Consider the following 25,020-nt stretch of genomic DNA (forward strand, 5'->3'; position numbering starts at 1 on the left):
TCTTAAAACTTTAGTTGCTATTCTCAGCATTACGTGGCTGTAAATATGAATGGGCTGATCACGTCTCGTCGTCACAACTGATTCCACGTACAGTACATTAGTCGCAGCGTAAAGGTGTGGTCACGTCCTGAAGAACCAGGTAATCTTTAGTTGTTACTTTATCATCAAAGAGAAATTCTCGTTTAGAGGCAACTCGAGACTGTCGCTCTACCAAAAGTTAGGGTTACGTTTTTCCGTCCATGTCTCCCCCTCCCTACCTTCCCAGCCTTGGTATGGTCATGTGGTGATGTCACAGCTAAAAGCAACATACCGGATGAGGACTCTCAGATAATTTACGTCACTAAAGCACGTGAGGGATTCACTGTGTTTAAGGCATATGTACAAGATAATTAGAAAATATCGCTTGGTTACTAAGCGAAAGACGACTTCACTATCAGCACTCACCAGCCCTCCCCCTGCCTGCACGCGCGGTTCCCACTTCCCTCCACCCATGGAAGATGAGACCCCCAACTGCTGTCCCTCCTCCTCCCCCCGAGACACCATCCTCAAAGCTCCCCCCTCTCCCGATCACCCTCCACTGTTCCCTCGTCCCCTTCCTCTCGACTCCGCGGCGCGGCCCCAACACCCTAGTATTCAGTCCGGTTCCAGCTGTCAAAGAGACTAGAGCTACGTGACAATCGTATCCTGGGCGTATCTGCATTTTTTCATCTTCCGTGAGTGTCAAACTTGATATATATATTAGATCAGTTCCGACGAGCAACAGTGATATAGGTTAGTTCACACAAAGATTCGTCCACATGACAACTACAGCTAGAGAATATTTTTACTCGTCTTATTAAATGATTGAATCGAAATGTTGAAGCAAGGGCGTGGTTGAAGTAAGAAAATAATCTTGTGCACCATTATTAGGGTAGCTGTACAAAATTTCTATTTGGGATTATTAAATATAGAATATTATTGACAAACTCGCAAGTGAAGTGGCTGTGCCAAAGACGCAGTCTAAAAATGGTGCAATTCTCATGTGGGTGGGGACGGGCGGGCGACCTTCACACAGGAGGAAAAGTGCGGCCTTACTAGAAGGTTGGCTTATGTGATTGGACAGAATTTGTACAGTGTTGAATGTTAACGTGTTGTTATTATTCTTTTATTACCCCGTATGTAAATTGCTTTTGAGATCAAGAACAACGTATTGGTTAAGGATGTGGCAAGGTGGCAGTGGGTCGCGTCTGGGACGTGATTGTCACACCGATCAATATTACCAATCCAGTGGAAGCAACCACGCACTACCAGCCTGTTGCTCTATGCTGAATGCGTGCCAACGCGTGACAAGCTTTTGTGATATAACAATTGACACATTTTTAAGATAAAATAACACATGGAGAATTATGACGGCAGTGTTTAGAGAGCGTCCTTCAGACTGCTATTATAGCGGCACAAAACGTGTGACGCTGATTAGTGGACGTTTTTCTTGTTAAGGAATACAGCCACAAGAGGGTCCTTCCATGTGATAGTGTTACAATAATTACAATGATGTTGCGTACGTATAATGAATACCAACTAGTGACGAGTATGAATGCCACATTCGGAACATAAAATTGGAGCTCTCACGTCCCTTCCATCTCCCTGGGTTAAGTTAGAGCAAAATTCACATTAATTTTGACTCATAGGATTAATTAGAAAGAGATACCGGGTAGAAGAGGTTATTGCGGGTTAGGAAAGTTGTCAAGCTCCTCCTGTAAACGGCCGTTACTTTATCACTGGAAAGGTGGGACGGCGGGCAGTTAGGCAGTAATCACGTAATATTTACTAAGGGGTGGTGGACTTTTACAACATCCAATTATAGCTCCACGCCTTAAGTATATTGCAAATTGGTTGAAAGAAAACAACGGTCCACCCAATACTATACAGGCACTCAGCCATTTCTCCTAATTAGCACATTAAAGTCTTTAAGATATGTATACCATATGGCTCCCTCTTCTCATGCTCACCATTTCTTGTAAAAGTTTTATCTTTAATATCTCTCTCTCTCTCTCTCTCTCTCTCTCTCTCTCTCTCTCTCTCTCTCTCTCTCTCTCTCTCTCTCTCTCTCTCTCTCTCTCTCTCTCTCGTGGAAAAGGGTCGAGGTAAGGATAGGTGGGTTTACTTGAACAATTAAGAATTAACAATATTGTGCATGTACCCCTTGCATGCTGTTTGATTGTAAGGTACGAGACAAATCTATACTCATGACTTACTCTGTTTCAGATTCTTGAAATCCTTGAAATCCACTCAAAATTTAATTTAGCAAGTTCATGCTTAGATTGTATGAGTGTAGGGGACTTCAGTGGCAGATATGGGAATGCAAGTTCCGATTAAAAAATATATATAATAAATGAAATTAATAAATAGATCGGAGTTCTTATTCATTATAACAACAGCCAAGGAGAATGTGGTGCATGCACAAAATATACTTTCTCCAAATGTAGATATTTGGAATACAATTTAAGATAGTACAACTTGACTGACCTGACAACTAGTGACAGGTGATTCCTCAGGCATGGTCCTGTTATGGGCCCATCTGTGGGCATTCCCTAATGTAAGATGAAAGGGGTCTGCAGAAACCGTTGATAAAGCTTGAATACATTGATGTGGTTAATTAGATACTGTAATATTTCAACACTAGAGGTTACTCAATTGTTCTAGTTTACCTTGTAAAATGCTAGTACTGTATATATTATTTCATGTTTCTTTGTATAATCATTTGCTACTTTTCTAATAAAAAAACTTATTTTTCATTGACGTATAGCTACACAGTTCTCTGTACAGGTTCTGTTATTTCTTTTTGCTTCTTTTTCCTGTTTACTTATGTCTTTGTACCTTACTAATAAACAATCTTACTTTTTTCTTCCTTGAATAGCTGATTTGAAACATTTTATCATTATAATTGTCTTGTCTACAGAGCACCACCATGTCTAGCCCAGCAGTGCTTGTAACAACAGAAACACTTCCTCCTGGAACATGCACTGTCTGCAGAGTAAGTGAGAGATGTAGGGTTGGATTAATAATAATAATAAAAATAATAATAATTATTATTATTATAATCATTATTTATTTATCTTATTTATTAATTTATTTTTGTTTTGCTAGTGGAGGGGCTTTGGCAAGCCTCAGCAAGACTTCATCCTCACCATAATTATCCAATAAGTTAAAGAATTTAGAATCCTTAATTGAAACTAGAGCCAGACAAAGTCCCTTCCAGCCATAATGCTGCTATCAAACTGCAGAAGTATTCTCAGTGTCATGTAATTGAAGATTTAATAGCCTCTTCTAAGGCAAATGAAGAAGCACAAAATTTTTTCATTAAGGAACTGTCAAGGATGAAGCCTGAAGTTATTGCCCTCGTGGCTACGAGCTCCCACTAAACTACCTGAACTCTTATCTCCAAGTATGGAAATTCTGGCTCCTAAGGCTCCAGTCCATCATTCTTTTAATTTATTATGTCAAAAATATATGTTTGTATTAAAACTTTCTTATGCTGATGTTCTGATTGCACAATTATTATCCCTCCCTCTTCAGAAAGGCAAAATAAAAGATAGTGCCTCATGCTGCACATGGATTACCTGTCTGTTGCTTCTTCCCCTTGGTATCATCCCGGGTATCATTGCCTTCTGCTGCTGCTGCCGCCATCCCAAGTGCACCAATTGCGGCTATACCACCTAAAGTGACTGGTGCAGGATGGCCATTCCCATCTGTAGCCACCTTCCTGCAGTCAGCATAGATTATTTTTTTGTTTCTTACTCTTTTAAATATTCAGTTGCTCTGTAAGAGTTATAATCGACTACTAGTGTTTACCAAAATGAAATGATTAACCATTTAGTTAAGCATAGGAGGATGACTGTAACTATAACTGAATTACCAGCCCTAATAAGAAAATTTGAAGGAAGCATTGGTCTTTATGTTTATAATCAATCAAGGTAAACAAATAATAAATGTTAATTTTGGAATATTATTACAATTTAATGCTACTGAACTTTTATACTGTAGCAAGAACTTTTAAAATATAATGTATACTTGATCTACACAATACATTCCTTTTAAAGGTGACAAAGTGCATTCCTCTCATCTGTGTACTGGAAACAAGTTGGGCTGTGTTGTGTATTGTGACATTGGTGATAAAAGGAGTGAAAGTTAATTAAAAACAAGTTATAATTTTCTGAAGCTGTTGTAGCACAATATACAACTTTGCCATAGAATCTGCTATAAGATATACTTACTGTAGAATAATTTGAACTGTTGCAGAATCTCTCATAAATATTCACAGGAGTGTGGTATGAGCAGTACTGCTCAGTCATGGTTCTCAAATGTAGCTCCCTATGTTGTGATGCAAATAATAATAATTTAATTTAGCTTTTAGGAATTGTCCAGTTTCCACTTTTTTGTGCTGGGTGCATGTACACCAGCAATGTGTTCAATCACTACTTAAAATAAATAAATAAATAAATAAAAAAATAACTACATATATAAATTTACTAATAATTCACAACATTTAAATAAGAAATACTTTATACACAGGTTTCTTGCTTTTTCTTTATTAGGGTGTGTTTCATGGACTCCAAGTAGTTTTGCTTGTCTTTTACTTTGTACTTTAGCTTTCTGGCTTTAAGAATATTAAAGTCAGAGTAGCTTGCCCAGAACAGCCTCAAGTGTCCATTTCCTTCTGTTGATCTGGTGTGAGCCCAGTGCTGGGTTTTGTAGGATAATGTTAGTCTACATGCTGTGCCTTATTTAGGATTATACAGGTAAATGTATAACCATCCATCTGGTTACCCCAATTGAAATGATATAACAATAAAAAAATTAAGGAATGTAATAGTATATATAAAAAAAGAAATAAAAAAAAATATTTTTCTTCTTATGTTTATTTCATCAGGAAGCTGATACTGTGAGTCAGATTTTCATGTGAAATTCAAGGCTAAGTTGATTTTTTAAAAATATTTTCTATTCTTATACTGTACCACATTTTGCAGCACAAAATAAAATTGTTTAACTGTGATCATTCTTATTTGACTTGCATTGACAATTCATAAAACACACTTCTCTCAGTTTTAAAAGTGTATATTATATTTTGTATTCTGTCAAGTTATCAACTATGAGATCAATATGCTGCTTCACTGCTCTCAATCTTCATCTTCTTGCGCTTCTCCAATATCTGCCTGAAGAAAATGAACACCTTTAGATTGCAGCACCTTATATATACTTGCAATAATGGAGCATCCCTCTTAATTTGCTAGGATGTAATGAATATATTAAAAAGACTCTGGATATGAGAGATTTGCATTAAACTAAAGGAAATTTTCAGATACAATATCACTTATGATCAAGAAGACCCACCCAAACTTTTAAGGTGAGCAATCATGAAAAGGATGCAGAATGCAAAACACATAAAAACTGACAGCCACTAGTTGCTGCATTCCAGGCACATCTGTCTCTACTAGGCTGAGATCCATTTCAAACAGACAGCTTAGATAAAACTTCATGACTTGTCTCATCATAGAAACAGGAATACAGAGGAGAGGGTTGCAAATCCCCAAGCTCTGTCCCTTGTAGATGCTCTAGGATGCATAAGGAATATGGTGGCAGTGTTGTTTTGACCTGGCAGCAGTGTGTGAAACCAAGCTATCCTTCCTGCTTACCACAGGGAGATTCCAAATACATAGATATAATTAATAAATAGCAATTAAGTATATGTGCATAATGTACGTCAGTGCTACTTGTGAAGTTTTTTTCCCATGACAAAAGTCACAAATAGGCAGAGTAATCCAATGTTCTTATAAAACATCAGCATTTAGTCCTGTAATGTGAAATGTTTGAACACTTACTTTCTTCTCCGTTTTGCCACCTTCTCATGTTGTACTGCTCGAGACACGTGGCCACGCTCAGGCTGCTGGGTTGTCATCCGTTGCCTTTCATTCTTGCTGGGCTTCTTGAGGTCCAACATCCACTGAGGCACTTGCTGGCCAGAGCTCTGCACCACTTGGGCAATGCTAAACCAAAGACACCACCTATCAATAGTTTGCCATGAAATACCTTTGGAAAGCAAGGCTTAAATATTGTCATAATTGCTGTATCTGTATGTTAAACAAGTAGGTGATATAATTCAGAAAGTGATCACTGAGATAAGTGTTCATAGGAAAGAGAGACTTATGGTGAGTATACAGTAAAAGTAAACTGAAAGCATTCTTAACAAATATAATGAAAGGAAAGAAAATGAAAAAAAGATCATGAAATGAAGAACATTAATGCAGATGATACACCACTGTGAACAGGGAGATCCCTGTAGTATGCAAAATAATAGATATCACATCACATTCCAAACTACTTCATCTACACACCATTGTGAACAGGGAGCTCCCTGTAGTATGCAAAATAATAGATATCACATCACATTCCAAACTACTTCATCTACACACCATTGTGAACAGGGAGCTCCCTGTAGTATGCAAAATAATAGATATCACGTCACATTCCAAACTACTTCATCTACCTACAAATCAAACTAAAATCACACTTAAGGGTGAAGGCAGGAAAGACAAGGCATCTACAAACTTATATTAATATGCACTTCTTCATGTCTTAGCCTATAACAAAAACAATCATGTATAAAAAAAGGTAGATAAATAAATAAAAATAAGCAAATAAATAAGGGATAAAAAAAAACTCACCTTCTGAGTTTGGGACGGTCCTCCATGGTCCAAAAGGTAACAGCTTGGCCCCGGCGACCAGCACGGCCTGTGCGGCCAACACGGTGGATGTAGCTGATGGTTGTGGGAGGCAAGTCATAATTGATGACCAGATTGACACCCTTAAAGTCCACACCTCGAGACATCAGCTCCGTGCAAATCAAAACCCAGATCTTGCCCTCACGGAATGCTGCCACCACATTGTCTCGCTGAGGTCAGGAAAACAAGAAACACATTGGATGATATTTCACACACTCTGCTTTCATTTAGAATTTTAATCACCCAGACTCCATCTAACACACACACACACACACACACACACACACAAGGTGTTACAACCAGACATCATCACTGATGAGTGCATGCCCTGGAGAACATTACCTGTTTCTGGGTGCGGTCAGCATGGATAGTGTCCACAGTGATGTTGTCATAAATCAACTCCCGAAACAACTCCTTTGCTCGCTCCTTAGTCTGAACAAACACCAGCACTGGTGGCTCGTAACCCTGCAGCACACGCAGTGTTCATGTCAGGAAGAAGCAATACAGTATAACAATTCACTCATGTTGGTGGAGGGCACTAGTCTTGGCTATTTTCCTTTATGAGAATATAAGCCTAGTATTTAGACAAATAGATAATGGATGAAAATTTTGAGAGAGAGAGAGAGAGAGAGAGAGAGAGAGAGAGAGAGAGAGAGAGAGAGAGAGAGAGAGAGAGAGAGAGAGAGAGAGAGAGAGAGAGAGAGAGAGAGAAATGTCTTGCACAAAAAACCTGGGCAAGATCATAGGAAATTGATAAAAGGGAGGATAGTGAGCACAGAAGTAAAAATATAATTCATGACAGCATAGCAATGTCAACAATCGCCAAGTATGAGACTTGGGTGGTGAATGAAAACAAATAATCTAAGTTCAAAGAATGAAGCTTGGTTACTTGTAACCTGTCTGTGTATAAAAAGGTTAACTGTATATTTCTGGGAGGAGGAAGAACCAGATCATCTTGTATTAGGACTGACCTTCCTCAGGATATCCCTGAGTGCATGCAGCTTGCCGCCTTCATTCCCACAGAACTGAAGGTGTTGCTCTACATCCTCTGAGGCAGAATTTCTGGAACACATCAGTCGGTATTTGGTCATGGCAGTATACATGATGATTATCATTTTACCCTCAATCAGTAAAATGGGAACTTGTAATTTAGAGAGAGAGAGAGAGAGAGAGAGAGAGAGAGAGAGAGAGAGAGAGAGAGAGAGAGAGAGAGAGAGAGAGAGAGAGAGAGAGAGAGAGAGAGAGAGAATATATATATATATATATATATATATATATATATATATATATATATATATATATATATATATATATATATATAAGGAGATACCATCTACAGAAAGTACAAAACAGATCACATTCCCAGTCACAGAACAGCAACATAGTTCCAGAATACAGTTAAGCATACATAAAAATTATAAGAAATACAGAAACTGATTCAACTGAATTATACCTCAGGCCAACAGAGACCATGGCCATGTTGTGGAGGTTGAGGCGACACCAATCTTGAACTGATTGAGCAAAGGTGGCTGAAAACAAGGCCTGAGTGACTGAGGGACCAGTACATGCCTGGTATACTGCAGCCAGCTGATCTCGGAAACCCCGTTGGCCATCTTGAAAGAGCCGATCGCTCTCATCCACCACCAGCCACTCAACACTGGAACAGTGAAATGGTCGAATGATTTGGGATATGTTCACATCATGTTACTACCCAGTGACTACTTGCAAAAATAGAAAAGTTTCTTAATATTTTTTCTAATCTTACTTGTTCAAACAATTGTGAATACTGAGCTGAAAGTTAAATACAGCTCATAAAAGGCTAAAATAAGGCTTAAGGAAACCATAACTGATATACGATAGAAGATAAACACGAATGAAGCATCTGTGAGGAAAGACCTGCTTGTTCATGTGGCAAAAACAGGAGTGAGGGTCAATATTCCTGATGTTACTCACTTAGCCAGGGAGAGAGGTGGACCTTCAACACTTTCCTTCAGAAGATGAACAAGGCGATTTGGTGTTGTCACTAGTAGGTCTGCAAGAGTCATGTCACGTTATTGCGACAGCTGCTCACCTGCCTCACTAGCACACTGTATACTTTCAAAATCTTAATCACATTTTAGACTGTTTGGATACATTTTGGTCTGTCCATCCTTCCTCCAGGTGAAGACAGATAATGGTTTTGATACAATACTCACCAAACTTTTGTGAAGACTGTGGGCCATACTTCTGCCTAGCCTTGGTGACATTGGCAATAACAATAGGTCGGATGCCCAGCCCCTCACCCAGCCTCACACATTCCCTGCAACAGTTCATAGTTTGCTGTCAAATATGAATTTTGCTATTTGGTTTCCCAATAATGGAACAATTATATACACATTGCACATGACTGACTGACGGGTAAAGTTAAATGAAATAGGGGTACATTAAAGTACTACTTATTTATTTATTTTTTATTTATTTATTTTTTTAAGTAGGAGGGACACTGGCCAAGGGCAAAAAAAAAAAAAAAAAAAAAAAAAAAAAAAAAAAAAAGCCCACTGAGATGCCAGTCCCATAAAAGGGTCCAAAGCAGTGGTCAAAAATTGAAGGATAAGTGTCTTGAAACCTCTCTCTTGAAGGTATTCAAGTCATAGGAAGGTGGAAATACAGAAGCAGGCAGGGAGCTCCAAAGTTTACCAGAGAAAGGGATGAATGATTGAGAATACCGGTTAACTCTTGCATTAGAGAGGTGGACAGAATAGGGGTGAGAGAAAGAAGAAAGTCTTGTGTAGCAAGGCCGCGGGAGGAGGGGAGGCATGAAGTTAGCAAGATCAGAAGAGCAGTTAGCATGCAAATAGCGGTAGAAAAGAACTAGAAATGCAACACTGCAGCGACGAGAGAGAGGCTGAAGACAGTCAGTTAGAGAAGAGGAGTTGATGAGATGAAAAGCTTTTGATTCCACCCTGTCTAGAAGAGCAGTATGAGTGGAACCCCCCCAGATATGAGAAGCATACTCCATACATGGACGGATAAGGCCCTTGTAAAGAGTTAGCAGCTGGGGATGAGAAAAACTGGCAGAGACATCTCAGAATGCCTAACTTCATAGAAGCTGTTTTAGCTAGAGATGAGATCTTTTTTTTTTTTTTTTTATGTAGGAAGGACACTGGCCAAGGGCAACAAAAATCTCATAAAAAAAATGCCCACTGAAATGCCAGTCCCATAAAAGGGTCAAAGCAGTGGTCAAAAATTGATGAATAAGTGTCTTGAAACCTCCCTCTTGAAGGAATTCAAGTCATAGGAAGGTGGAAATACAGAAGCAGGCAGGGAGTTCCAGAGTTTACCACAGAAAGGGATGAACGATTGAGAATACTGGTTAACTCTTGTGTTAGAGAGGTGGACAACAGGGGTGAGAGAAAAGAAAGTCTTGTGCAGCGAGGCCGTGGGAGGAGGGGAGGCATGCAGTTAGCAAGATCAGAAGAGCAGTTAGCATGAAAATAGCGGTAGAAGACAGCTAGATATGCAACACTGCGGCGGTGAGAGAGAGGTTGAAGACAGTCAGTTAGAGAAGAGGAGTTGATGAGACGAAAAGCTTTTGATTCCACCCTGTCTAGAAGAGCAGTATGAGTGGAACCCCCCCAGACATGTGAAGCATACTCCATACATGGACAAATAAGGCCCTTGTACAGAGTTAGCAGCTGGGGGGGGTGAGGAAAAACTGGCGGAGACGTCTCAGAACGCCTAACTTCATAGAAGCTGTTTTAGCTAGACATGAGATGTGAAGTTTCCAGTTCAGATTATAAGTAAAGGACAGACCAAGGATGTTCAGTGTAGAAGAGGGGTACAGTTGAGTGTCATTGAAGAAGAGGGGATAGTTGTCTGGAAGGTTGTGTCGAGTTGATAGATGGAGGAATTGAGTTTTTGAGGCATTGAACAATACCAAGTTTGCTCTGCCCCAATCAGAAATTTTAGAAAGATCAGAAGTCAAGTGTTCTGTGGCTTCCCTGCGTGAAATGTTTACTTCCTGAAGGGTTGGATGTCTATGAAAAGATGTGGAAAAGTGCAGGGTGGTATCATCAGCATAGGAGTGGATAGGACAAGAAGTTTTGTTTAGATCATTAATGAACAATAAGAAGAGAATGGGTGACAGGACAGAACCCTGAGGAACACCACTGTTAATAGATTTAAGGGAAGAACAGTGACTGTCTACCACAGCAACAATAGAAAGGAAACTTGAGATGAAGTTACAAAGAGAAGGATAGAAGCCATAGGAGGGTAGTTTGGAAATCAAAGCTTTGTGCCAGAAACTATCAAAAGCTTTTGATATGTCCAAGGCAACAGCAAAAGTTTCACCAAAATCTCTAAAACAGGATAACCAAAACTCAGTAAGGAAAGCCAGAAGATCACCAGTAGAGCGGCCTTGACAGAACCCATACTGGCAATCAGATAGAAGGTTGTGAAGTGATAGATGTTTAAGAATCTTTCTGTTGAGGATAGATTCAAAAACTTTAGATAGGCAGGAAATTAAAGCAATAGGATGGTAGTTTGAGGGATTACAATGGTTATCCTTTTAAGGAACAGGCTAAATGCAGGCAAACTTCCAGCAAGAAGGAAAGGTAGATGTTGACAGACAGAGCTGAAAGAGTTTGACTAGGCAAGGTGCAAGCACGGAGGCACAGTTTCGGAGAACAATAGGAGTGACCCCATCAGGTCCATAAGCTTTCTGAGGATTTAAGCCAGCAAGGGCATGGAAAACATCATTGCGAAAAATTTTAATAGGTAGCATAAAGTAGTCAGAGGGTGGAGGAGAGGGAGGAACAAGCCCAGAATCATCCAAGGTAAAGTTTTTAGCAAAGGTTTGAGAGAAGAGTTCAGTTTTAGAAGTAGATGTGATAGCAGTGGTGCCATCTGGCTGAAATAAAGGCAGGAAAGAAGAAGAAGCAAAGTTATTGGAGATATTTTTGGCTTGATGCCAGAAGTCACAAGGGGAGTTAGATCTTGAAAGATTTTGACACTTTCTGTTAATGAAGGAGTTTTTGGCTAGTTGGAGAACAGACTTGGCATGGTTCTGGGCAGAAATATAAAGTACATGAGATTCTGGTGATGGAAGGCTTAAGTACCTTTTGTGGGCCACCTCTCTATTATGTATAACATGAGAACAAGCTGTGTTAAACCAAGGTTTGGAAGGTTTAAGTCGAGAAAAAAAGAGTGAGGAATGTACGCCTCCATGCCAGACACTATCACCTCTGTTATGCGCTCAGCACACAAAGACAGGTCTCTGACAAGGAAACAGTAGTCATTCCAAGGAAAATCAGCAAAATACCTCCTCGGGTCCCCCGAACTAGCAGAGGCAAAACGCCAGAGGCACCTTCACTTAGGGGGATCCTGATGAGGCATTGGAGTGATAGGACAAGATACAGATATGAGACTGTGGTCGAAGGAGCCCAACAGAGAAGAGAGGGTGACAGCATAAATAGAAGGATTAGAGGTTAGGAAAAGGTCAAGAATGTTGGGCGTATGTCTAAGACGGTCAGGAATACAAGTAGGGTGCTGCACCAATTGCTCTAGGTCGTGGAGGATAGCAAAGTTGAAGGCTAGTTCACCAGGATGGTCAGTGAAGGGAGAGGAAAGCCAAAGCTGGTGGTGAACATTGAAGTTTCCAAGAATGGAGATCTCTGCAAAAGGGAAGAGAGTCAGAATGTGCTCCACTTTGGAAGTTAAGTAGTCAAAGAATTTCTTATAGTCAGAGGAGTTAGGTGAGAGGTATACAGCACAGATAAATTTAGTTTGAGAGTGACTCTGTAGTTTTAGCCAGATGGTGGAAAACTTGGAAGATTCAAGAGCGTGGGTATGAGAGCAGGTTAAGTCATTGCGCACATAAACGCAACATCCAGCTTCGGATCGAAAATGAGGATAGAGAACGTAGGAGGGAACAGAAAAGGGACTACTTTCAGTTGCTTCAGACACCTAAGTTTCAGTGAGGAAAAGAAGATAAGGTTTAGAAGAGGTGTTCTACAGATTGAAAATTAGATCTTAGACCACAAATGTTGCAGAAGTTAATGAAGAAAAAGTTGAGGGGGGTGTCAAGACACTTAGGGTCGTCATCAGAAGGGCAGTCTGACCTGGGGACATTTGTGGTCCCCTTCCCAGATGGGGACTCCGAGGCTGGTGTAGGAGTCGCCATGATAATTTTGAAATTTTGAGTGAAGGGTGTGTATGTGTGTTATTAAGTGCTTGTAGTTTTGTGTGGAGGAAGAGAGTTGTCTTTAGAGGACAGGCTATGACTGCCCGCTTGTGTTGTGAAACACAAAGGGAAACGTTCAGTGAGATCACAGCTGGGTTTAACGATAAGTTCACAGCACCTCCTGATCCAGTGCTTTAGACATCACTGGGAGTAATTATCATTTTGGCAGGTGCCTACTGCCTCCTCCTTAGTTTCTGGGGTGTTAAGCAAACTGGTATGAAATGAACAATACAAGAATATCATTCTTGAAATGAAGTGAGAATTAGTGAGGCTCAATTAACCTATGGATCTGAGAGGCCAGTTCCCGAGTGGGGGCAAGAATCACTGCCCTGAAACCCTTTTTCCTTGGACCACCAAGTCCTTGCAGTAATGGAATCAGGAAGGCTGCAGTCTTGCCTGAAATGAAAGACAAAAGACAAGCTTTTTGAGACCTGATTTGGTTCACTCTAAAAGATAAGTAAAAGAAAGATCACAAAAGACTGTGATGGTGATGAAAATTATGAACATAAAAGTAGAATACTAAAATCAGTGATAACATTATGTGTAGAACCTCATTTTCTCCCAATGCCTGTTGCTGTGCCTACCTGAGCCAGTGGGGGCAGAGGCAAGGATGTGGCGGCGTTGCAGCATGAGAGGCCATGCCTGTGCCTGCACTGGGGTGGGGATGGAGTGGCCCTGAGCCTTAAGGTTGACTATCAGCTTGCTATTTACATCATAGTCTGTGATGAGCTGTATAGGAAACAAATGAAATGATAATACAAGGCAGAAGATTATAGAAGAACAGTGTGGAGAAAAATAAGAATACAGTAGTAAGTTATGAAAGAAGACCACAAGGTAAAATGCAGCAGAGTATGGCAGAATTATGAGCTTTGAAAAATGGTATAATGCAGCAAGCTATTAAAAAAAATAAAATAAAATAATAACAATAATACATAAATATATAAATAAATAAAATAAATAAATAAATAAAACAAATGAAAAAAAAAAAAAAAAAAAAGCTGTGGGAAGAGTAGGGTATCATTCTGAGAATAAAGTAAGAGGAAGGTAACAGTATAAATACAAAGTAACAATCTGAGTAAAAAGGGGTAGAGTAGTCATCATTCTGTAAAACTAAAATGTTACCACTCACTCTCTCTCTCTCTCTCTCTCTCTCTTTAGCTATATATATATATATATATATATATATATATATATATATATATATATATATATATATATATATATATATATATATATATATATATATATATATATATATATATATATATATATATATATATATATATATATATATATATATATATATATATATATATATATATATATATATATATATATATATATATATATATATATATATATATATATATATATATATATATATATATATATATATATATATATATATATATATATATATATATATATATATATATATATATATATATATATATATATATATATATATATATATATATATATATATATATATATATATATATATATATATATATATATATATATATATATATATATATATATATATATATATATATATAAAAGGAAGCAACAACATGAACACTGCCAAGAGTACAGAACACTAACAGAAGGAAGCCCAGCAGGGAAAACTTTACAACACTGGGCATCTCTGAAAGTCCCACAAACACACAGACTTTGTGCAAACATGAACCTGGTTTTGCTTCATAATACAATAATATAAATACACATAGGGGAAGAATATACTAAGTAGTAACTTGCTACAGGACTCATCTCCATCTTTCTGAACTCTGAATGATTATTATACATGATTATTATACAAGAAAGAATAATTGCAATGATTACAGATGCTCTATCATCAAATCTACAAACAACTTACTTGTGAGAATTTTTCTAAAGGTGCTGGAATATCTGTCCCCCACACCTGGATCCCCAGCTGACGCCTCTGCCGTCTGATCTGTAAGACATTGACATTGTCATATCCTGCTATTGCCATCATACACCATTCAGAATAATGAAGACACACAAAGTAGTCTTTCCTATTCTCTGTATTGCATTCCCTAGAAAAAATTATTTCACAAGCCACAGTAATCTAACACATGCCAAATTGAAAGGGAATCTCAATTTTTTGTTTAAAGGAAGTTGAATTGATAGGACAAGGTATAGATATGAGATTGTGATTGGAGGAGCCCAACGGAGAAGAAAGGGTGACAGCATAAGCAGAAGGATTAGAGGTCAGGAAAAGGTCAAGAATGTTGGGCGTATCTCCAAGACGGTCAGGAATACGAGTAGGGTGTTGCACCAATTGCTCTAGGTCATGGAGGATAGCAAAGTTGTAGGCTAGTTCACCAGGATGGTCAATGAAGGAAGAGGAAAGCCAAAGCTGGTGGTGAACATTGAAGTCTCCAAGAATGGAGATCCCTGCAAAAGGGAAGAGAGTCAGAATGTGCTCCACTTTGGAAGTTAAGTAGTCAAAGAATTTCTTATAGTCAGAGGAGTTAGGTGAGAGGTATACAGCACAGATAAATTTAGTATGAGAGTGACTTTGTAGTCATAGCCAGATGGTGGAAAACTCGGAAGATTCAAGAGCGTGGGCATGAGAGCAGGTTAAATCATTGCGTACATAAATGCAGCATCCAGCTTTTGGATCGAAAATGAGAATAGAGAAAGTAGGAGGGAACAGAAAATAGGCTACTGTCAGTTGCCTCAGACACCTGAGTTTCAGTGAGGAAAAGAAGATGAGGTTTAGAAGAGGAGAGGTGGTGTTCTACAGATTGAAAATTACTTCCTGAAGGGTTGGATGTCTACAAAAAGATGTGGAAAAGTGCAGGGTGGCATCATTAGTGTAGGAGTGGAAAGGACAAGAAGTTTGGTTCGATCATTGATGAATAACAGGAAGAGAGTCGGTGACAGGACAGAACCCTGAGGAACACCACTGTTAATAGATTTAGGAGAACAGTGACCGTCTACCACAGCAGCAAAAGAATGGTCAGAAAGGAAACCCGAGATGAAATTACAGAGAGAAGGATAGAACCCATACAAGGGTAGTTTGGAAATCAAAGCTTTGTGTCAAATTCTATCAAAAGCTTTTGATATGTTTATGGTAACAGCAAAAGTTTCACCAAATCTCTAAAAGAGGATGACCAAGACTCAGTAAGGAAAACCAGATCATGAGCAAAGTGGTCTTGACGGAACCCATACTGGCAATCAGATAGAAGTTTGTGAAGTGATAGATGTTTAAAAATCTTTCTGTTGAGGATAGATTCAAAAACTTTAGATAGGCAGGAAATTAAACCAATAAGATGGTGGTTTGAGTGATAGAATGGTCACCCTTTTTAGGAACAGGCTGAATGTAGGCAAACTTCCAGCAAGAAGGAATGGTAAATGTTGACAGGCAGAGATGGAAGAATCTGACTAGGCAAGGTGAAAGCATGGAGGCACAGTTTCAGAGAACAATAGGAGGGAACCCATCAGGCCCATAAGCCTTCCAAGGGCTTAGGCCAGCGAAGGCATGGAAAACATCACTGTGAAGAATTTTAATAAGTAGCATGAAGTAGTCAGATTGTGGAGGAGAGGGAGGAACAAGGCCTGAGTCGTCCTAGGTAGAGGTTTTAGTAAAAGGTTTGAGCGAAAAGTTCAGCTTTAGAGATAGATGTGATAGCAGTGGTGCCATCTAGTTGAAATAAAGGAAGGAAAGAAGAAGCAAAGTTATTGGAAATGTTTTTGGCTAGGTACCAGAAGTCATGAAGGGAGTTAGAGATTGAAAGATTTTGACACTTTCTATTAATGAAGAAGTTTTTGGCTAGTTGGAGAACAGACTTGGCATGGTTCTGGGCGGAAATATAAAAAGCATGAGATTGTTGTGATGGAAGGCTCAAGTACCTTTTATGGGCCACTTCTCTATCATGTATAGCAAGAGAACAGGCTGTGCTAAACCAAGGTTTGGAAGGTTTAGGTTGAGAAAAAGAGTGAGGGAATGTATGCCTCCATGCCAGACACTATCACCTCTGTTATGCTCTTAGAACACAGAGATGGGTTTCTGACATGGAAGCAGTAGTCATCCCAAGGGAAATCAGCAAAATACCTCCTAAGGTCCCCCCAACTAGCAGAGGCACTGTGAGGACACTATATAGGGTGGAAGAGAAGTATATATAAGAGATTAAAGTTAGGGGAAGAGGTTTTAAGGCCACATTATAATGAATTAGTTAGAACAGTCAGGAGGTCAATGAGGAAAGCTAAAAGCAATTATAAATTAAAGATAGCCAGCCAGGCAAAGATGGACCCCAAAGGATTTTATCAGATATATCAGAGGAAGAATAAGGAAACAATAGGTCCATTAAAGACAGCAGATGGGGAGCTGGTTAGTTCAGGAGAGGAGATTAGTAAAATTCTGAATGATTATTTTTTAACTGTCTTCACCCAGGAAAACATGCAGGGTATGCAGAATAGTGTGCAGATGTTTGGAGCAGTTGAGAATGAGAAGCTGACAGATATTACCATTACTAAGGAGATGTGCAACAGGAAATAAATAGGTTTAAAAAGTTCAAGACACCAGGACCAAATGAAATATATCCCAGAGTACTTAAGGAATGCAAAGAGGTTATTAGTGAACCATTAGTTTCTGTCTTTAGGAAATCACTTGAGTCAGGTGAGGTACCGATAATGTGGAGGCAGGCTAATGTAGTACCCATCTTTAAGAGAGGAGATAAAACTTTAATGTCTAATTATAGACCTGTCTGCTTAACTTCTGTTGTAGGTAAAATAATGGAGTCAATAATAGCAAAGAGCTTTAGGGAGCATTTAGACAAACATAACTTGATAAATCAGTCATAACATGGCTTCATGAAGGGGAAGTCTTGCCTGATGAACTTGTTAGTTTTTACAGTAAAGTTTATGAGGCAGCAGATAATGGTGATAGTTATGACATCCTATATCTGGACTTTAGTAAAGTGTTTGACAAGGTACCCCATCAGAGGCTCCTGAGAAAGGTTAGGGTGCATGGGATAGATAGGAAGGTGCTAGCCTGGATAAGGTTATCTGTCTAAATCTGAGTGGGGTAATGTAATTAGTGGGGTGCCACAGGGATCAGTATTATGGCCATTGTTGTTTTTAATATATATATATATATATATATATATATATATATATATATATATATATATATATATATATATATATATATATATATATATATGACTTGGATAGTGGAATTAGTAATGATGTTAGTAAACTTGTGGATGACACGAAGATAGGTAGATTAATTGGGTCAGAATTGGATTATTATTATTATTATTAAACATAATGGAGAAGGCAGAGTGGGACGAGCGCAAGCGCTATAAGTTGCCAGATGACAACCCCCACCCACCTTGACCGTAGAAAGAAGAAAGGAAAAGCAATTAGCACAATAGTAGGATGAAATCAGAGCAGGAGGAGAAAATAGGTTAAACAATTATAAAGAACGCCTCAACGAACTGAGAATTATTAAAACTCACAAAAAAATTCAACAAAAAAAATCAACAATTCTGACTTATTTAATATATGTCAGACAACACGAGTAAATGTAGTATAACTACTTAAAACTTGATGGTATAAAATCACAGGTATAGTTACATAATTTATCACAGGTATAGCTGCAAAAGCAACCAGAGTTTAATTAACTAGACTCTTCAAGATTTTGTTCGAAGCAGACTTGAATTTTTGCACATCACTCGCAGTGCATGTGCCCTCGTCAAGCATGTTCCAAAGTCTTACAGCACAAGGAACAAAGCTTCGCTGAAACTGACTGGTGTGACACCTAACCTGCTGTAAGCAGCGTGCATGTGAATTTGACGCAAGTCGAGTGTTTCTGGTAGGCACAAATGCATTTGGGATGGAGGCATTCAGCGGGTGAAGCTGGTTGGCATGGATCTTATATAGCATGCAGACACTGCTGACATTGCGTCGGTGACCAAGATCCCAAGCTGCTTCGCCACCACAGAGGAACCTAGCGGAGGAGACAACTCTGTCAATGAGACGGAGGTGGGACACAGCTGTGGAAGACCACACAGGAGCACAATACTCCAGCAGTGGAAGAATAAAACACCGGAAGCAGCTGGCAGAGATAGACTGGTCACCGAAAATCCGGTAAGCCTTCCTCACAACGCCAAGCTTTTGCGAGGCAGAACTGACAAGACGCCTGATGTGCCGTTCAAAAGACAGTTTTGAGTCGAATCTGACACCCAAAATATCAAGCTCATCACATATTGTCAGAGGCGCGCCATCAACAAGCAGAGGGCCGTGAAGGGGATTTAGCGTGCGAGAGCGTGAAATACACAAGCATTTTGATTTTGATGCATTCAGTTTCATGTTCCAGGTGCGACACCAGTCAGATATACGTCTGAGATCCTCATTCAGGGATGTACTAACATCAAAACGTGAATTCGGTGACTCAACAGTAGCAACAAGTGTCACATCATCTGCATATCCGTAAATAGGATTGCTAGTGATTTGTAGTAGATCGGAAGTGTAGACATTGAACAGCAGAGGTCCCAGTACGCTACCCTGGGGAACACCTGAGTGGACGCTGTACCAGTCACTGTAGCAACTATCAACGCACACACGGTGGGTGCGGTGGGTCAAAAATTGAGTCAAGATGGACAGTACCGGGCCACCGACACCAAAAGATTGCAGCTTCCTGAGAAGACCGGCATGGTTGACTCGGTCAAAAGCTGCAGAGAAATCAAGTTGGACTACCCTGGCTTCATGCCCACAGTCAAGAGCTTGCTGAATCTTATGAGAGATAGTGAGTAGCGCATCCGTAGTCCCTAGGTTCTTCCGATAAGCAAACTGATTAGCTGGTATCAAATGAGAGTGTTCAAGGTAACGAGAGAGATGATCAGAAATAACATGTTCAAAGATCTTAGAAAGTAACGGCGTGATAGAGATTGGTCTATAGTTGCTGGCATCAGATGATGGAGAGCCTTTAGGGATCACTGTGATGTTCGCATTTCTCCAGCACATGGGGAAACTACCGGTCAGGATTAGGCGTCTGAAGACTGCACTCAGTTTGGGAGCAAGAACTGCAGCTGTTTCCTTCAGAAACATAGGAAACATCCCAAGCGGATCCGTGCCGCCATGGGAGTCGAGTGCTAAAAGTAGTCTCATGACTTCCTTAGACCTAAAAGCCAGTTTTGTCAAGACTGGCATGGCGGGAGGCAACTCGCTGGTGGGGGCTGGAGCTCGACAGAGCTTGGAGTCAAAGTGTTTCATGCCATTGCCTTGCAGGCACATTTAGATAGGATGAACGAATGGACAGACAGATGGCAAATGCAGTTTAATATCAACAAATGCAAAGTACTTAGCATAGAGAGAGGAAACCCACACAGTAGGTACAAAATAAACAATGAAGCTCTGGTAGGTTCAGGGTACGAAAAAGATTTAGGAGTAATAGTTAACTCTGAGTTCCATCTAAGAAAGCAATTCATAGAAACCAGAAACAGAGCAAATAGGGTATTAGGATTAATTTTTAGGAGTATCAAAAGTAGAAGGCCCGAAGTTATATTAATGTTATATTTGACGCTGGTCAGACCTCATCTAGACTATGCTGTGTAGTTCTGGTCCCCATATTACAGGAAGGATATAGGTCTATTAGAATCAGTACAAAGGAGAATGACTAAAAGGATACAGGGGATGAGGAGTATTCCTTATGAGGTGAGAATGAAGCTGTTAAATTTACATTCTCTAAAGACGTAGGTTAAGAGGGGACCTGATAGAAGTCTTTAAGTGGTATAAGGGTTATAACAAGGGGGACATAAGCAAAATTCTTAGGATCAGTAAATAACAGGTTCAAGCTTGAAAAATTTTGGTTTAAAAAGGATATAGGAAGAAATTGGTTCTCAAATAGAGTGGTAGATGAATGGAATGGGCTCAGTAATCAAGTTGTTAGTGCTAAGACATTAAGAAGCTTTTTAATAGAATATTAGATGGATTTATGGCTTCTTGCAGCTTCCCTTATTTCTTATGTTTCTTATATGTTTCTTATGTTTCAGAGGCACCTCCACTTAGAGGGATCCTGAGGAGGGATTGGAGCAATAAGACAAGATACAGATATGAGATGGTGATTGGAGGAGCTCAACAGAGAAAATAGAGTAAACAGCATAAGCAGAAGTATTAGAGGTTAGGAAAAGGTCAAAAATGTTGGGTGCATCTCCAAGAGGCTCAGGAACACAAATAGGGTGTTGCATCAATTGCTCTAGATTGTGGAGGACAGCAAAGTTAAAGGCTAGTTCACCAGGGCGGTCAGTGAAGGGAGAGGAAAGCAAAAGCTGGTGAACATTGAAGTCTCCAAGAATGAAGATCTCTGCAAAAAGGAAGAGTCAGAATGTATTCCACTTTGGAAGTTAAGTAATCAAAGAATTTCTTATAGTCAGGGAAGTTAGGTGAGAGGTATACAGCACAGATAAATGTAAATAAATCCAGCTTTGGATTGAAAATGAGGATAGAGAAAGTAGGAGGAAACAGAAAAGGGCTACTGTCAGTTGCCTAAGACGCCTGTGTTTCAGTGTGGAAAAGATGAAGTTTAGTAGAGGAAAGATGGTGTTCTATAGATTGAAAATTAGAACTAAGACTGCAAATGTTGCATCAGTTAATGAAGGAAAAGTTCAAGGGGGTATCAAGACACTTATGGTCGATACCACAAGAGCAGTCCAACCTGGGGACATTTATGGTCCCTTTCCCAGATGGAGACTCTGAGGATGTATAATTTTTAAATTTGAGTGAAGGATGTGTGTGTAATTAGGTACTTGTAGTTTTGTGTGAAGGAAGAGAGTTGTCTTTAGAGGGTAGGCTGTGACTGTCCCCTTGTGTTGTGAGACACAAAGGGAAATGTTCCAGTTCTCCACAGGTTCTGCACTGAGCAATTAACCACAGTATACTTTATAAAGCATGTCTGCTTGTCATTAATTCATTTCTAACATTACAACCACATCCTTATGGCAGAACCACATGCTTATGGCAGACCAGATTCACCATAAAGAGTCCTACAGGAAATATTTGAGCATACCTCTTGTTGCTGTAACATCAACTGCTTCTGCTGGTCATTCTTTCCCTTCTTTTTCCTCTTCAACCTGGCCTTTTTTTCTACCCCTTCTGCAGTAAAAATACATAAATAAATAAATAAGCAAATATATATACATAAATAGAGAACAAAAGAAAGCAAGCAAGAAAGAAAGGAGGGAAACAAAGAATAAAAAAATAAGAAAAAAGTAAAAATAAATAAATAAATAAAATGTGTATATGAAATACCTGATGCAAATTACTAGGCATTCACCATCTACAGTATCTATACCAAGCTGAGATCCCTTGTGAAGGAAGGTACTTTTCCCCTGACAAGAGGTCATGTCATATCTTTGTGTGGGAATATGAATACAAAGGAAGTTTCTTATTCCTCAACTCTTTATGCTCCTTTATGATGCACAGGAAATACAGCAGCTTAGAGTGACCAGATCATCTACCATAGGAAGAAGCATCTTTAGGCATACAATAACAAATGGTTCTCTATGCTTGATGTAGACTGTAGAGGAAGGGCGGTCAAGGCCAGCCAAAATCCACTTGGATCTTAGTCATCATCTTGGTCTCATTGGTAAAGGTGCTGGACTCGCATTTCCACGAGTGCTCTGACAGAGGCCTGATCTCTGGCAAAAACCTCTCAGAGCCAATTTATCTTGCCTTCAGATCAAGTTCTTAACATTTCCATAATCATGTTCCAAGGCAGGGCATCACAATTGCAATCTTAGTCACTTCTCATTTAATCAGTTGCATTTTTTTTACTGATATTTTTTAGACTGAATTGGATGACTGTTCTGGAATTTTTCTTGGATTCCATTTCATATGTGCAAGATACAACTGACTGTAAGTAAACATTATAAAGATAGTGTTCTGATAGTGGGGTTTGGGTGGTTTGGATGTAGGATTCTAGTGTGTGTGTGTGTGTGTGTGTGTGTGTGTGTGTGTGTGTGTGTGTGTGTGTGTGTGTGTGTGTGTGTGTGTGTGTGTGTGTGTGTGTGTGTGTGTGTGAGATACATTCTGGGTGCAGGTGAGGTGGTGGGGCAGCTGTGCATGGCCAGTCAGTTGAGGCAGGACCAGCTGAAGTGGCCTGCCTACCCACACACACACACAAAGAGCCCACTTGCACCCTGCCAGGTGGGTTTATGTCCACCCCTCAACTGATGGCTACCAACACCCTTGAGAAGGCTGAGGGCATAACAATACTAAACTGTAAGCAGCATCCTCACCCTGTTGGTCTTTCTGCCCTGTGTCGTCCTCCAGCTGTTCATCCAAGGGCACAATGACTTTAGCTGGCACTGCTGATGATGGCTGAAGCTGTAGGAAAGTTCAAATGACTCGTACACACATCTACTGTGCTATGTATTGCAATGAATACATCCCTTATTTCTGTTACATCATATTCAGTAAACTCAATATCAATCAATAATAAGAGTTAAAACTCACCCCAAGCTTTCTGAAGTCATCTTTAAATCGCTTATGGTCAAACTTGATTCCTTTGGTTAGTTTCTTGAATATGTCATAGGAATTCATGATGTCAAATACACCAACAGTTCCAGTACAGGGCACACTAATTCCTTTCAAGATGCTTATGCAAGTGTACCCCTTAGCAGGCACTGATCACACAGCTACACTTTATATATTGCAGCAATACACATTAGGATTGCTGAGATTCATAATGTGTATAGTATTGGTGGAGCTGCACACACTATTTTTGTTTGCACAGCACATGTATGAGTCACAGGATAAATGATGAACAGTGAGCCAAGAGGTCACCAAACCCAAGACATTTGCACCTGTTGTCCTGTGAATCTTGAGATTTTAGCAGAGTCACCCAGTTGGTGTGACCCCAGGAATGGTATTCTCTCACACATACCTACTAGGAAAATAGAGGAAGGGGGTAAAACTAAAGGTTCTAGTCTCTCTTCCTACTTCTGCAAACACCTTACAAAATCTTACATTTTTGGTTGAATTGCCCACAGTATGAAATTATCAAAACTGACTTAGGGTTCCTGCAAACTATCATTATCCGAACCCAACACTATTCATGTAGAATCTACGTAGATCTTTGCGGTGGCCTCCTCCTGCCTCAAAGGACATCTGCTGGGCTTCCCCATCCATAGCCAGCTCTAGCCTGTTTAACTATGACCGGTTCATCGCGCAGTTCACATACTATGAACAATGACTTCCTTGTCTCTCTGGTTGTCACCTGGTAAGTAATCAAAAGGCAAGCAAAGCCACACCCTAGAATTGCATCACTCTAAACCCAATACAGTATTACCCGACTTCACAATTTGTACCCACGCCCGTGTCTACTCTCCATTTTTCTTGTTTCCACCGCAGGTATAACAGTCATTTGCACCATCACAAAGCAATACATAACAAAAGCACGCGGTACTTTACCGTTCCCTCGTCACACTGCTCGACATTAATCCCAACACACCTTACCCACGTGGCTCGCGTGATGCACACTGCGAGCTGTCTGATCAGCTAGCTGTGTTTACCTTCTTTCACGGAAAACGTCCACCAGTCATGATTTTATGGCAGACTATTCCATTCACCTATTTGTACTAATGAAAAGTTTTATTATTACTGTTTGCTTGCTTTGATTGTTCGTAGAACAAAATGCAGAGGTGGTCGTTCCTGATCCCATCGCTCCATCCCCTAATGGCCTCTTGCGACACGAAGGGAATAGTGGCAGCATATAAGTATTTTTATTTCCTGGCTGAGAAAATTTTGGGCTACCCTGTATGGGATTGCCGGCCTCTTGTATATAGGTTACTTTTTTTTAAGTAACTGTGATACAGGCCAAAGACGATGAAAAAAAAAAAAAAGTGACAAGGTCCGCACAACATACCACTCTCCTTAAAGTTGTGGAATAAGAAAGAGGTGGTCAATCTACCTACAATTGAGATGTTTTGATACTCCTCTCCAACTGTATATGTGTGCTAGCCTTAACACATCCGGCATGAATGATAGCACTATTCTGGTGCTGTAAATCCC

At 39.7% G+C, this 25,020-nt stretch overlaps 1 protein-coding gene and 1 long non-coding RNA gene across 16 annotated transcripts; one reads left to right on the plus strand and one right to left on the minus strand.

Moving 5' to 3' along the window:
* On the plus strand, positions 1 to 3,600 carry LOC135103878 (uncharacterized). The gene is made up of 3 exons (XR_010270228.1): positions 1 to 139; positions 2,939 to 3,013; positions 3,556 to 3,600. It is a non-coding gene; the product is annotated as an uncharacterized LOC135103878 (long non-coding RNA).
* LOC135103877 (probable ATP-dependent RNA helicase DDX52) lies at positions 3,561 to 24,573 on the minus strand. Of its 15 annotated transcripts, none has more exons than XR_010270224.1 (16): positions 24,421 to 24,573; positions 23,464 to 23,821; positions 23,247 to 23,334; positions 22,016 to 22,101; positions 14,855 to 14,932; positions 13,563 to 13,707; positions 13,260 to 13,374; positions 8,954 to 9,057; positions 8,712 to 8,790; positions 8,212 to 8,415; positions 7,730 to 7,820; positions 7,101 to 7,223; positions 6,702 to 6,928; positions 5,859 to 6,023; positions 5,433 to 5,664; positions 3,561 to 5,192 (listed from the first exon to the last, which is right to left on the minus strand). XR_010270224.1 is itself a non-coding variant. In XM_064010803.1 (15 exons), exons 2-15 carry the CDS (start codon positions 23,548 to 23,550, stop codon positions 5,135 to 5,137), a joined length of 1,650 nt encoding a protein of 549 aa, XP_063866873.1. In that variant the 5' UTR covers positions 23,551 to 23,821; positions 24,421 to 24,569; the 3' UTR covers positions 3,561 to 5,134. The 15 variants fall into 15 exon arrangements, 6 of the variants coding, with proteins under 6 accessions (XP_063866873.1, XP_063866869.1, XP_063866870.1 ...); XR_010270219.1 differs by having other exon boundaries at positions 23,464 to 23,893; XR_010270220.1 differs by having other exon boundaries at positions 23,464 to 23,896.
* Positions 24,574 to 25,020: the final 447 nt, after the last annotated feature.

The sequence above is a fragment of the Scylla paramamosain genome, chromosome 9, assembly GCF_035594125.1.
Source record: "Scylla paramamosain isolate STU-SP2022 chromosome 9, ASM3559412v1, whole genome shotgun sequence".
NCBI classification, from domain to species: Eukaryota; Metazoa; Arthropoda; class Malacostraca; order Decapoda; family Portunidae; genus Scylla; species Scylla paramamosain.

Excerpts from the sequence above, each read along its gene's own strand:
- LOC135103877 (XM_064010803.1), bottom strand. The coding sequence starts at position 23,550 with ATGAATTCCTATGACATATTCAAGAAACTAACCAAAGGAATCAAGTTT. Across the intron at positions 7,821-8,211 it reads ATGGTCTCTGTTGGCCTGAG|AAATTCTGCCTCAGAGGATG; the intron begins GTATAATTCAGT and ends GATGTGTTCCAG. Across the intron at positions 5,193-5,858 it reads GTGGCAAAACGGAGAAGAAA|GCAGATATTGGAGAAGCGCA; the intron begins GTAAGTGTTCAA and ends CATTTTCTTCAG.